Source organism: Oncorhynchus keta, chromosome 34 (assembly GCF_023373465.1).
Source record: "Oncorhynchus keta strain PuntledgeMale-10-30-2019 chromosome 34, Oket_V2, whole genome shotgun sequence".
In the NCBI taxonomy this organism is placed as follows: Eukaryota; Metazoa; Chordata; class Actinopteri; order Salmoniformes; family Salmonidae; genus Oncorhynchus; species Oncorhynchus keta.
Genome location: NC_068454.1, coordinates 2,197,038 through 2,212,002, shown reverse-complemented (window position 1 = coordinate 2,212,002; position 14,965 = coordinate 2,197,038). Strand labels below are relative to the sequence as shown.

The window sequence follows — 14,965 nt, the reverse complement described above, 5'->3', positions numbered from 1 at the left end:
TCATAATGATGAAGATGTTTACAACACATGAGGATGATAGTAAACAGGTGTCATAATGATGAAGATGTTTACAACACATGACGAAGATGATAGTAAACAGGTGTCATAATGATGAAGATGTTTACAACACATGACGAAGATGATAGTAAACAGGTGTCATAATGATGAAGATGTTTACAACACATGACGAAGATGATAGTAAACAGGTGTCATAATGATGAAGATGTTTACAACACATGACGAAGATGATAGTAAACAGGTGTCATAATGATGAAGATGTTTACAACACATGAGGATGATAGTAAACAGGTGTCATAATGATGAAGATGTTTACAACAAATGACGAAGATGATAGTAAACAGGTGTCATAATGATGAAGATGTTTACAACACATGAGGATGATAGTAAACAGGTGTCATAATGATGAAGATGTTTACAACACATGACGAAGATGATAGTAAACAGGTGTCATAATGATGAAGATGTTTACAACACATGACGAAGATGATAGTAAACAGGTGTCATAATGATGAAGATGTTTACAACACATGACGAAGATGATAGTAAACAGGTGTCATAATGATGAAGATGTTTACAACACATGACGAAGATGATAGTAAACAGGTGTCATAATGATGAAGATGTTTACAACACATGACGAAGATGATAGTAAACAGGTGTCATAATGATGAAGATGTTTACAACACATGACGAAGATGATAGTAAACAGGTGTCATAATGATGAAGATGTTTACAACACATGAGGATGATAGTAAACAGGTGTCATAATGATGAAGATGTTTACAACACATGACGAAGATGATAGTAAACAGGTGTCATAATGATGAAGATGTTTACAACACATGAGGATGATAGTAAACAGGTGTCATAATGATGAAGATGTTTACAACACATGAGGATGATAGTAAACAGGTGTCATAATGATGAAGATGTTTACAACACATGACGAAGATGATAGTAAACAGGTGTCATAATGATGAAGATGTTTACAACACATGACGAAGATAATAGTAAACAGGTGTCATAATGATGAAGATGTTTACAACAAATGACGAAGATGATAGTAAACAGGTGTCATAATGATGAAGATGTTTACAACAAATGACGAAGATGATAGTAAACAGGTGTCATAATGATGAAGATGTTAGTTAGCTTCTCGTTTTAAATGTCTTTTTTCATTTTCTCAGAAGTTGTGACGATATAATCATATTTATGAGCTTTATGAAAGTGATTAACATATTGTTTAGTGGAATCTCTCTCTCTCTCTCTCTCTCTCTCTCTCTCTCTCTCTCTCTCTCTCTCTCTCTCTCTCTCTCTCTCTCTCTCTCTCTCTCTCTCTCTCTCTCTGACTTTCTCAGGAGCTCTGCAGGCAGCACATGGCAGCCAAGCCGTCGTTCAGTCGTCAGGAGGCGGTGGGCGGGGGAGCGGGGGGTCGGAGGGGGACAGACACCTCCAGGGTGAGCAGTGTGTCGTCCCAGTTCAGTGACGGCCCACAACACAGCCCCTCCTCACACAGCAGTACGCCCTCCTGGAGCGAGGAGCCTGCCCAGTCCAACATGGACATCTCTACTGGTCACATGATACTGGTCAGTGTCAGGGTATAGGGTCATTATATTTACTACTGGTCACATGATACTAGTCAGTATCTGTTACAGCTAGTAGAATATCTCCGCTGTACCCGCACCCCACCATACCCCTGTCTGCGCATTATGCCCTGAATATATTCTACCATGCCCAGAAACCTGCTCCTCTTATCCTCTGCCCCCAACGCTCTAGGCGACCAGTTTTGATAGCCTTTAGCCGCACCCTCATACTACTCCTTCTCTGTTCCGCGGGTGATGTGGAGGTAAACCCAGGCCCTGCATGCCCCCAGGTACCCTCATTTGTTGACTTCTGTGATCGAAAAAGTCTTGGTTTTATGCATGTCAACATCAGAAGCCTCCTCCCTAAGTTTGTTTTACTCACTGCTTTAGCACACTCTGCTAACCCTGATGTCCTTGCCGTGTCTGAATCCTGGCTCAGGAAGGCCACCAAAAATTCAGAGATTTCCATACCCAACTATAACATCTTCCGTCAAGATAGAACTGCCAAAGGGGGCGGAGTCGCAGTCTACTGCAGAGATAGCCTGCAAAGTAATGTCATACTTTCCAGGTCCATACCCAAACAGTTTGAACTACTAATTTTGAAAATTACTCTCTCCAGAAACAAGTCTATCACTGTTGCCGCCTGCTACCGACCCCCGTCAGCTCCCAGCTGCGCCCTGGACACCATTTGTGAATTGATCGCCCTCATCTAGCTTCAGAGTTTGTTCTGTTAGGTGACCTAAACTGGGATATGCTTAACACCCCGGCAGTCCTACAATCTAAGCTAGATGCCCTCAATCTCACTCAAATCATCAAGGAACCCACCAGGTACAACCCTAACTCTGTAAACAAGGGCACCTCATAGACGTCATCCTGACCAACTGGCCCTCCAAATATACCTCCGCTGTCTTCAACCAGGATCTCAGCGATCACTGCCTCATCGCCTGTATCCGCCACGGAGCCGCAGTCAAACGACCACCCTCATCACTGTCAAACGCTCCCTAAAACACTTCTGTGAGCAGGCCTTTCTAATCGACCTGGCCCGTGTATCCTGGAAGGACATTGACCTCATCCCGTCAGTTGAGGATGCCTGGTCATTCTTTAAAAGTAACTTCCTCACCATTTTAGATAAGCATGCTCCGTTCAAAAAATGCAGAACCAAGAACAGATACAGCCCTTGGTTCACTCCAGACCTGACTGCCTCGACCAGCACAAAAACATCCTGTGGCGGACTGCAATAGCATCGAATAGCCCCCGTGATATGCAACTGTTCAGGGAAGTCAGGAACCAATACACGCAGTCAGTCAGGAAAGCTAAGGCCAGCTTCTTCAGGCAGAAGTTTGCATCCTGTAACTCCAACTCCAAAAAGTTCTGGGACACTGTGAAGTCCATGGAGAACAAGAGCACCTCCTCCCAGCTGCCCACTGCACTGAGGCTAGGAAACACGGTCTCCACCGATAAATCCATGATTATCGAAAACTTCAATAAGCACTTCTCAACGGCTGGCCATGCCTTCCGCCTGGCTACTCCAACCTCGGCCAACAGCTCCGCCCCGTAGTTCCTCACCCAAGCCTCTCCAGGTTCTCCTTTACCCAAATCCAGATAGCAGATGTTCTGAAAGAGCTGCAAAACCTGGACCCGTACAAATCAGCTGGGCTTGATAATCTGGACCCGCTATTTCTGAAACTATCTGCCGCCATTGTCGCAACCCCTATTACCAGCCTGTTCAACCTCTCTTTCATATCGTCTGAGATCCCCAAGGACTGAAAGCTGCCGCAGTCATCCCCTCTTCAAAGGGGGAGACACCCTGGACCCAAACTGCTATAGACCTATATCCATCCTGCCCTGCCTATCTAAGGTCTTTGAAAGCCAAGTCAACAAACAGGTCACTGACCATCTCGAATCCCACCGTACCTTCTCCGCTGTGCAATCTGGTTTCCGAGCCGGTCACGGGTGCACCTCAGCCACACTCAAGGTACTAAATGATATCATAACCGCCATCGATAAAAGACAGTACTGTGCAGCCGTCTTCATCGACCTCGCCAAGGCTTTCGACTCTGTCAATCACCAAATTCTTATCGGCAGACTCAACAGCCTCGGTTTTTCGGATGACTGCCTTGCCTGGTTCACCATTACTTTGCAGACAGAGTTCAGTGTGTCAAATCGGAGGGCATGCTGTCCGGTCCTCTGGCAGTCTCTATGGGGGTGCCACAGGGTTCAATTCTCGGGCCGACTCTTTCTCTGTATATATCAATGATGTTGCTCTTGCTGCGGGCGATTCCCTGATCCACCTCTACGCAGACGACACCATTCTATATACTTTCGGCCCGTCATTGGACACTGTGCTATCCAACCTCCAAACGAGCTTCAATGCCATACAGCACTCCTTCCGTGGCCTCCAACTGCTCCTAAACGCGAGTAAAACCAAATGCATGCTTTTCAACCGATCGCTGCCTGCACCCGCATGCCCGACTAGCATCACCACCCTGGATGGTTCCAACCTTGAATATGTGGACATCTATAAGTACCTAGGTGTCTGGCTAGACTGCAAACTCTCCTTCCAGACTCACATCAAACATCTCCAATCAAAAATCAAATCCAGAGTCGGCTTTCTATTCCGCAACAAAGCCTCCTTCACTCACGCTGCCAAGCTTACCCTAGTAAAACTGACTATCCTACCGATCCTCGACTTCGGCGATGTCATCTACAAAATGGCTTCCAACACTCTACTCAGCAAACTGGATGCAGTCTATCACAGTGCCATCCGTTTTGTCACTAAAGCACCTTATACCACCCACCACTGCGACTTGTATGCTCTAGTCGGCTGGCCCTCACTACATATTCGTCGCCAGACCCACTGGCTCCAGGTCATCTACAAGTCCATGCTAGGTAAAGCTCCGCCTTATCTCAGTTCACTGGTCACGATGGCAACACCCATCCGTAGCACGCGCTCCAGCAGGTGTATCTCACTGATCATCCCTAAAGCCAACACCTCATTTGGCCGCCTTTCGTTCCAGTACTCTGCTGCCTGTGACTGGAACGAATTGTAAAATCGCTGAAGTTGGAGACTTTTATCTCCTCACCAACTTCAAACATCAGCTATCCGAGCAGCTAACCGATCGCTGCAGCTGTACATAGTCTATTGGTAAATAGCTCACCCTTTTTCACCTACCTCATTCCCATACTGTTTTTATACTGTTTTTATTTATTTACTTTTCTGCTCTTTTGCACACCAATATCTCTACCTGTACATGCCCATCTGATCATTTATCACCAGTGTTAATCTGCAAAATTGTATTATTCGCCTACCTCCTCATGCCTTTTGCACACATTGTATATAGACTGCCCATTTTTTTCTACTGTGTTATTGACTTGCTAAATTGTTTACTCCATGTGTAACTCTGTGTTGTCTGTTCACACTGCTATGCTTTATCTTGGCCAGGTCGCAGTTGCAAATGAGAACTTGTTCTCAACTAGCCTACCTGGTTAAATAAAGGTGAAATAAAAAAATAAAAATAAAATCTGTTACAGCTAGTAGAATATATGTTACAGCTAGTAGAATATATGTTACAGCTAGTAGAATATATGTTATAGCTCGTAGAATATCTGTTACATCTAGTGAATATCTGTTACAGCTAGTAGAATATATGTTACAGCTAGTAGAATATATGTTACAGCTAGTAGAATATCTGTTACAGCTAGTAGAATATCTGTTACAGCTAGTAAATATCTGTTACAGCTAGTAGAATATATGTTACAGCTAGTAGAATATATGTTACAGCTAGTAGAATATCTGTTACAGCTAGTGAATATCTGTTACAGCTAGTAGAATATATGTTACAGCTAGTAGAATAACTGTTACAGCTAGTAGAATATCTGTTACAGCTAGTAGAATATCTGTTACAGCTAGTAGAATATCTGTTACAGCTAGTAGAATATCTGTTACAGCTAGTAGAATATCTGTTACAGCTAGTAGAATATCTGTTACAGCTAGTAGAATATATGTTACAGCTAGTAGAATATCTGTTACAGCTAGTAGAATATCTGTTACAGCTAGTAGAATATCTGTTACAGCTTGTAGAATATCCCATGAGAATGGGGAGGAGATTCTGAACTCTCCTCCTAACGTTAGTGTTCCTCTCTGCCCCAGGCCTATATGGAGGATCATCTGGAGAATAAGGACCGTCTGCTGAAGGAGTGGGAGGATCTTTGTTCCTACCAGGCTGAACCCAGTGTTGTCACTGTAGCACAGAGTGAAGCCCACCTGGAGAAGAACCGCTGTTCGGACTCTCTTCCCTGTGAGTCTTACATACCTCTCCTCGGGTTTATCCTCCTCCGGTCTGGGATTCACGAATAACCTGTGGTTGACTTAATGTGGATTTCTGCTTGAGCTGGCATCCGTAGCGTTTACAGCAAACGTGATCTCAGAGCTGAATGTCAGGGGAAATGCCTTTAAAAGTCTATTGCTCTTCACAGGCCGTTAATTAAACTGTGTTGGATTGGCATCTTATTTCTGCACCTCCTGTACAGCTTGGTCTGTTACTATCTGTTCTGATCCTCCTGTACAGCTTGGTCTGTTACTATCTGTTCTGATCCTCCTGTACAGCTTGGTCTGTTACTATCTGTTCTGATCCTCCTGTACAGCTTGGTCTGTTACTATCTGTTCTGATCCTCCTGTACAGCTTGGTCTGTCACTGTCTGTTCTGATCCTCCTGTACAGCTTGGTCTGTTACTATCTGTTCTGATCCTCCTGTACAGCTTGGTCTGTTACTATCTGTTCTGATCCTCCTGTACAGCTTGGTCTGTTACTATCTGTTCTTATCCTCCTGTACAGCTTGGTCTGTTACTATCTGTTCTGATCCTCCTGTACAGCTTGGTCTGTTACTATCTGTTCTGATCCTCCTGTACAGCTTGGTCAGTCACTGTCTGTTCTGATCCTCCTGTACAGCTTGGTCTGTTACTATCTGTTCTGATCCTCCTGTACAGCTTGGTCTGTTACTATCTGTTCTGATCCTCCTGTACAGCTTGGTCTGTTACTATCTGTTCTGATCCTCCTGTACAGCTTGGTCTGTTACTATCTGTTCTGATCCTCCTGTACAGCTTGGTCTGTTACTATCTGTCCTGTACCTCCTGTATAGCTTGGTCTGTTATTATCTGTTCTGATCCTCCTGTACAGCTTGGTCTGTTACTATCTGTTCTGTTCCTCCTGTACAGCTTGGTCTGTTACTATCTGTTCTGATCCTCCTGTACAGCTTGGTCTGTTACTATCTGTTCTGATCCTCCTGTACAGCTTGGTCTGTTACTATCTGTTCTGTTCCTCCTGTACAGCTTGGTCTGTTACTATCTGTTCTGATCCTCCTGTACAGCTTGGTCTGTTACTATCTGTTCTGATCCTCCTGTACAGCTTGGTCTGTTACTATCTGTTCTGTTCCTCCTGTACAGCTTGGTCTGTTACTATCTGTTCTGATCCTCCTGTACAGCTTGGTCTGTTACTATCTGTTCTGATCCTCCTGTACAGCTTGGTCTGTTATTATCTGTTCTGATCCTCCTGTACAGCTTGGTCAGTTATTATCTGTTATGTCCTGTACCTCCTGTATAGCTTGGTCAGTTATTATCTGTTATGTCCTGTACCTCCTGTATAGCTTGGTCTGTTACTATCTGTTCTGATCCTCCTGTACAGCTTGGTCTGTTACTATCTGTTTTATTCCAGATGATCATTCCCGCGTGAAATTGAAGGCAGAGAGCAACTCCACCAAGGAAGACTACATTAACGCCAGCACCATAGTAAGATCTCTGACTGCTACTCTTGAGATGGTGATGGTGTAGACTTTGTGTCAACCACGGGACAATGTCACACGTCACAAATGTCATTATTATTCTCTCTCTGTAAACCCCAGATTGACCATGACCCTCGACTGCCTGCTTACATCGCCACCCAGGGACCACTGGCACACACCATCGCTGACTTCTGGCAGGTCAGTGGCACACACCATCGCTGACTTCTGGCAGGTCAGTGGCACACACCATCGCTGACTTCTGGCAGGTCAGTGGCACACACCATCGCTGACTTCTGGCAGGTCAGTGGAACACACCATCGCTGACTTCTGGCAGGTCAGTGACACACACCATCGCTGACTTCTGGCAGGTCAGTGGCACACAGTACTCTGAGGAAACATTATTGCTAACACTAAAGACTGTGGTAGTCAAAGGTGACCAATACTGTGTATTTTTTGTGTAGTAGTACACTTGACACAGATATCTCACAATGTGCCGGTATAGTACACTGCTGTTGTAACTGCTGTGTTTTTCTATAGACAGTCTGGGAGAATGGCTGTACAGTGATAGTGATGATGACAGCCCTGGTTGAGGATGGAGAGATTCAGTGTGTTCGCTACTGGCCTGACGAGGGATCCTCCCTCTACCACATCTACGAGGTGAGGGGGTTTGACTCTGGATAGACACAAGCTTGTGTGTGTGTGTGTGTGTGTGTGTGTGTGTGTGTGTGTGTGTGTGTGTGTGTGTGTGTGTGTGTGTGTGTGTGTGTGTGTGTGTGTGTGTGTGTGTGTGTGTGTGTGTGTGTGTGTGTGTGTTAATCTTTTTTATTATTGTTCTTCTTAGTTTTCTTTGTGTTTGACCAAATACAATGCTATTTCTCTGTTTAAAAAATTAACAACATACTTTGCATGCTTATAGAGAAGGGGCACTCAACATGTACTGCACTGACACTAATGACTGATGATAGGTTGAAAGAAATTGATAATAAGAAGATTGTAGGAGCTGAACTGTTAGATTTCAGTGCAGCCTTTGATATTATGTTGTTGAGAACTTGTGTTATGGCTTTTCAACTTCTGTCATATCCTGGATTCAGTGCTATCTATCTAATAGAGCTCAAAGGGGTTTCTTTAATGGAAGCCTCTCTGATGTCGAACAAGTAAAGTGTGGTGTACCACAGGGCAGCTCTCTAGGCCCTCTACTTTTTTCTATTTTTACCAATGACCTGCCACTGGCATTTTAAAAAGCCTTCGTGTCCATGTATTTGAAGATTCAACCATATACACAACAGCAACCACAGCTAATGAACTCACTGAAACCCTTAACAAAGAGTTGCAGTCTGTTTTGGAATGGGTGGCCAGTAATAAACTGGTCCTGAACATCTCTAAACCTAAGAGCATTGTATTTGGTACAAATCATTCCCTAAGTTCTAGACCTCAGCTGAATCTGGTAATGAATTCTGTGGCTGTTGAACATGTTGAGGAAACTGAATTACTTGGCGTTACCTCAGATTGTAAACTGTCATGGTCAAAACATATAGATTGAATGGTTGTAAAAATGGGGAGAGGTCTGTCCATAATAAAGAGATCTGCTCTGCTTTTTTGACACCACACTCCACAAAGCAAGTTCTGCAGGCTCTAGTTTTGTCTAATCTTGATTATTGTCCAGTCGTGTGGTCGAGTGCTGCTAAGAAAGACCTAGTTAATCTGCAGCTGGTCCAGAACAGAGCGGCATGTCTTACTCGTCATTGTAATCAGAGGGCTGATATAAATACTATGCTGCCAGTCTCTCTTGGCAAAGAGTTGAGGAGAGAAACATTAATGTGTTGAAAATCCCAAATTGTTAACATAGTCAATTTACACACAGCTCTGACACCAACACTTACTCCACCAGACATGCCAACAGGGGTCTTTTCACAGTCCCCAGGTCAGAGCAAAACATTTCTACCAGGTGAATTTGTATTATATATCTCTATGGATATTCCCTACCAGGTGAATTTGTATTATATATCTCTATGGATATTCCCTACCAGGTGAATTTGGTCTCTGAACACATCTGGTGTAAAGACTTCCTGGTTCGTAGTTTCTACCTGAAGAACGTTCAGACCCAGGAGACTCGTACCTTGACACAGTTCCACCTGCTCAGCTGGCCCTCCAACGGAATCCCTACCTCCACACGCCCTCTGCTGGACTTCCGCAGGTACTGCAAATAACCTTGAGGTTAGAGCTTTGGGCCAGTAATTGAAAGGTTGCTGATTATAAATATCCGAGCCGTCAAGGTGAAAAATTCTGTCAATGTGTCCTTGAGCAAGACACCTTGACCCTAATTTGCTCCAGGTGCGCCATACTACTATATGCCTGACCCTGTAAAACAATATATTTCACTGCACCTATCTGGTCTATGTGTCAATATATTTCACTGTACCTATCTGGTCTATGTGTCAATATATTTCACTGTACCTATCTGGTCTATGTGTCAATATATTTCACTGCACCTATCTGGTCTATGTGTCAATATATTTCACTGCACCTATCCGGTCTATGTGTCAATATATTTCACTGCACCTATCTGGTCTATGTGTCAATATATTTCACTGCACCTATCTGGTCTATGTGTCAATATATTTCACTGTACCTATCCGGTCTATGTGTCAATATATTTCACTGTACCTATCTGGTCTATGTGTCAATATATTTCACTGCACCTATCTGGTCTATGTGTCAATATATTTCACTGCACCTATCTGGTCTATGTGTCAATATATTTCACTGCACCTCTCCGGTCTATGTGTCAATATATTTCACTGCACCTATCTGGTCTATGTGTCAATATATTTCACTGCACCTATCTGGTCTATGTGTCAATATATTTCACTGCACCTATCTGGTCTATGTGTCAATATATTTCACTGTACCTATCTGGTCTATGTGTCAATATATTTCACTGCACCTATCTGGTCTATGTGTCAATATATTTCACTGTACCTATCTGGTCTATGTGTCAATATATTTCACTGCACCTATCTGGTCTATGTGTCAATATATTTCACTGTACCTATCTGGTCTATGTGTCAATATATTTCACTGCACCTATCTGGTCTATGTGTCAATATATTTCACTGCACCTATCTGGTCTATGTGTCAATATATTTCACTGCACCTATCTGGTCTATGTGTCAATATATTTCACTGCACCTATCTGGTCTATGTGTCAATATATTTCACTGCACCTATCTGGTCTATGTGTCAATATATTTCACTGCACCTATCTGGTCTATGTGTCAATATATTTCACTGCACCTATCTGGTCTATGTGTCAATATATTTCACTGTACCTATCTGGTCTATGTGTCAATATATTTCACTGCACCTATCTGGTCTATGTGTCAATATATTTCACTGCACCTATCTGGTCTATGTGTCAATATATTTCACTGCACCTATCTGGTCTATGTGTCAATATATTTCACTGCACCTATCTGGTCTATGTGTCAATATATTTCACTGCACCTATCTGGTCTATGTGTCAATATATTTCACTGCACCTATCTGGTCTATGTGTCAATATATTTCACTGCACCTATCTGGTCTATGTGTCAATATATTTCACTGTACCTCTCCGGTCTATGTGTCAATATATTTCACTGTACCTATCTGGTCTATGTGTCAATATATTTCACTGCACCTATCTGGTCTATGTGTCAATATATTTCACTGCACCTATCTGGTCTATGTGACAATATATTTCACTGTACCTATCTGGTCTATGTGTCAATATATTTCACTGCACCTATCTGGTCTATGTGTCAATATATTTCACTGCACCTATCTGGTCTATGTGTCAATATATTTCACTGTACCTCTCCGGTCTATGTGTCAATATATTTCACTGCACCTATCTGGTCTATGTGTCAATATATTTCACTGTACCTATCTGGTCTATGTGACAATATATTTCACTGCACCTATCTGGTCTATGTGTCAATATATTTCACTGCACCTATCTGGTCTATGTGTCAATATATTTCACTGCACCTATCTGGTCTATGTGTCAATATATTTCACTGCACCTATCTGGTCTATGTGTCAATATATTTCACTGTACCTATCTGGTCTATGTGTCAATATATTTCACTGCACCTATCTGGTCTATGTGTCAATATATTTCACTGTACCTCTCCGGTCTATGTGTCAATATATTTCACTGTACCTATCTGGTCTATGTGTCAATATATTTCACTGCACCTATCTGGTCTATGTGTCAGTATATTTCACTGCACCTATCCGGTCTATGTTTCCCTGGTTCTACTGTGTATGATACTGTAGCTGTAACCTAGTAGCAGATGGGGGTCTGTGAAACTCACTCCTCGGCCTCAGGTGTCTCCTCTTGCACTGCCGAATAGGATAAGAAGCTTCGGGAGGGCGGTCGTGTCTGTTTGCAAGGCAGAGGTCCAGGGTTAGAGCCTCGGGTATGAGCCGAATCGGGAGGAAGCGGTACTCGCTAAGCAAACAGCGTGATGTCCTTTTCACTATCATATGGCCAGTGATGCCCCATAGGGTCCTGTATGACCTCGCCTCCTTGACCCTTGACCCTGACATGATTAATCAAACCCGTGTACTGTATATTGGCCTTCATTTTTAGTTGTCCCTCCCTGATAGTCCCTTTCTTCCTCTAGCCATCTCTCGTTCCAACCATCTATATCTCTCCGTCCCTCTCTCTCTGTGACGGTGGTCAGCTATTGGCCCTTGGGGTCCCCACATCTCCCAGTGTCATTTTTGTGATTTGCAGCTAGTAGTCTGGGTCCAGTTGCATAGTCACAAAAATGATTATTGGCAGGTGTGACTGCAGCAGGAGTCGACGCTGGCCGGACAGTCCATCAGTCTCCTCCCCCTTTCTTCTTTCCTTCCTTCCTTCCTTCCTTCCATCCTTCCTGCCTTCCATCTTTCCTTCCTTCCTTCCATCCTTCCTTCTAACCTTCCATCCATCCTTCCTTCTAACCTTCCTTCCATCCTTCCTTCCTTCTAACCTTCCTTCCTTCCTTCCTTCTAACCTTCCTTCCATCCTTCCTTCCATCCATCCTTCCTTCTAACCTTCCTTCCATCCTTCCTTCCTTCTAACCTTCCTTCCATCCTTCCTTCCATCCATCCATCCATCCTTCCTTCTAACCTTCCTTCCATCCTTCCTTCCATCCATCCATCCTACCTTCCTTCCTTCCATCCATCCATCCATCCTTCCTTCTAACTTTCCTTCCTTTTTTCCATCCTTCCTTCCTTCCTTCCCTCCTCTACTCCTCCCTCACTTTCTGTCCTGTCCACTGAAGGGTTGAGTTTCTCTAACCTCAACCTCAAAGACTATTGTTTTATAACTGACTTGAATTGTTATCCTTTAGGCAGGCAGAGTTGGGCATGTTGTGTTTCTGTGTATGTGGTTTAAGATCAGTACAGTAGAAATGTAACACAGTACTGCAGTACCCAATTTAAACTTGTCAGCTAAAATTATATTTTATGATATATTCTCTATCCCTCCTCCCTCCATGCCTCTCCCTCCCTCTCTCCCTCCCCTCCCTCTCTCCCTCTCTCCCAACCTTCCCTCTCTCCCTCCCCTCCCCCCCTCCCTCTCTCCCACCCCTCCCTCTCTCCCAACCCTCCCTCTCTCCCTCCCCTCCCTCTCTCCCACCCCCCCCTCCCTCTCTCCCACTCCCCTCTCTCCCACCCCTCCCTCTCTCCCCCTCCCTCTCTACCTCCCACCCCTCCCTCTCTCCCACCCACCCCTCCGTCTCTCCCGCCCACCCACCCCTCCCTCTCTCCCACCCCCTCCCTCCCTCACTCCCACCCCCTCCTCCCTCTCTCCCACCCCTCCCTCTCTCCCTCCCCTCTCTACCTCCCACCCCTCCGTCTCTCCCACCCACCCACCCCTCCCTCTCTCCCACCCCTCTCTCCCACCCACCCACCCCTCTCTCTCTCCCTTCCTCCCTTCCTGTCCTCTGTCTCCCTCCAACAGGAAGGTGAATAGGTGCTACAGAGCTCGATCCTGCCCCATCATCGTCCACTGCAGGTAAACTTAGCTCAGTGTCTTCATCGACAAAGGGCCATAGAAGTTGGCTGTGCAGCACAAATAGGTAGAAGTTGGCTGTGCAGCACAAATAGGTAGAAGTTGGCTGTGCAGCACAAATAGGTAGAAGTTGGCTGTGCAGCACAAATAGGTAGAAGTTGGCTGTGCAGCACAAATAGGTAGAAGTTGGCTGTGCAGCACAAACAGGTAGAAGTTGGCTGTGCAGCACAAACAGGTAGAAGTTGGCTGTGCAGCACAAACAGGTAGAAGTTGTCTGTGCAGCACAAACAGGTAGAAGTTGGCTGTGCAGCACAAACAGGTAGAACAGACATTTGCATCCCTTTTGATATTTTAAGTAGAAATTGTGCAACAATATTGAATAAAATAAAACAAACAGGTTATATTAAATGAAGGGCTCTTTTAATATAGACCACAATACATCTGATTGTAAATATGAATGAAGACTTCCCGAAGTGCAAATAATTCAGCATTTGACATGTCCCTCTGTGACTTCCAAGAAGATTTTAACCCACTTAAACCCCCCAAAAAAAAATTTCTCAAAGTTGTCATCATCATTGTAAATCTCTAGTTTATTGTTGTTGCTTTGGCAAAGTAATTATTGAAGATGATTAATTTACGTCTGTTCGTCATTTTTTAAGATCAACCCTGTTTTGTGAACTGAACTCTCATTTTAATATGGTGAAACAATTTTTTTTTTTAAACAAATTTTCAAAAGAAAACATCCAATAGTCAAATCATAGTGTAAAAGCAGGTTCTTGTTTTAGCCTTTGGCCTCTTTGTCCTTTGTGGAGGAAACACACAACGGGTTGAGTACTACCCGTAGAAACGTTTTAACAAATTTCCCCCCCCAAAAAATGTGTGAAGCTGGCATTCAATTGCCATTCCCAATTAGACAGAAGAGTCCATTCCCTCTGTCACGGGGGGGATTTTTGGCTGATTTAAAATGAAATTACAGTCGTCTGTTACTTTATTTTACACTTAATAGGCACTTAAAATATATATATTGTTTCTTTAACCTCCTTTGATATTGGAAAACATGTTATTTTTGTAAGTTTAAAATGTGCGCTTTATGACATAATGTTACAATTTAGATTTTATTTTTATTTTTTAAAACGTTTTTTTAAAGGGTCTTGGAACCTCTAACCTCTAACCCTGACAATTTGACGGGAAAACTAATGTGTACACACACAACGGCTGCCTCTCCACCCATTATGACATCATTGAATAGGGACACCCGTTCTATATTTATTTATTTAGTTAGTTATTTTTATTTCACCTTTATTTATGTACATATTCCTTATCCCCTTACACGGTGTATAAGACAGTAGTTTTGGAATTTTTAGTTAGATTACTTGTTGGTTATCACTGCATTGTCGGAACTAGAAGCACAAGCATTTCGCTACACTCGCATTAACATCTGCTAACCATGTGTATGTGACAAATAAAATTTGATTTGATTTGATTTAACCGGGTAGGCTAGTTGAGAACAGGTTCTCATTTATAGATCCCATTTCTGC

The 14,965-nt window shown here is 43.5% G+C and overlaps 1 protein-coding gene and 1 long non-coding RNA gene across 3 annotated transcripts in view; one reads left to right on the top strand and one right to left on the bottom strand.

Moving 5' to 3' along the window:
- LOC118378677 (receptor-type tyrosine-protein phosphatase-like N) overlaps nt 1-14,965 on the top strand; it is an 84,193-nt gene that overhangs the window by 67,259 nt on the left and 1,969 nt on the right. The window contains exons 14-20 of the mRNA XM_052492590.1: nt 1,380-1,607; nt 5,755-5,902; nt 7,315-7,388; nt 7,502-7,579; nt 7,919-8,038; nt 9,409-9,575; nt 13,377-13,430. Of these exons, the coding sequence (XP_052348550.1) occupies nt 1,380-1,607; nt 5,755-5,902; nt 7,315-7,388; nt 7,502-7,579; nt 7,919-8,038; nt 9,409-9,575; nt 13,377-13,430 (869 nt within the window). The remainder of the gene's footprint in view (nt 1-1,379; nt 1,608-5,754; nt 5,903-7,314; nt 7,389-7,501; nt 7,580-7,918; nt 8,039-9,408; nt 9,576-13,376; nt 13,431-14,965) is intronic.
- Nucleotides 10,036-11,539, bottom strand: LOC127914936 (uncharacterized). Of its 2 annotated transcripts, none has more exons than XR_008089512.1 (3): nt 11,306-11,539; nt 10,676-10,850; nt 10,036-10,430 (listed from the first exon to the last, which is right to left on the bottom strand). It is a non-coding gene; the product is annotated as an uncharacterized LOC127914936 (long non-coding RNA). The 2 variants fall into 2 exon arrangements; XR_008089514.1 differs by lacking the exon at nt 10,676-10,850 and having other exon boundaries at nt 10,036-10,360; nt 10,396-10,570.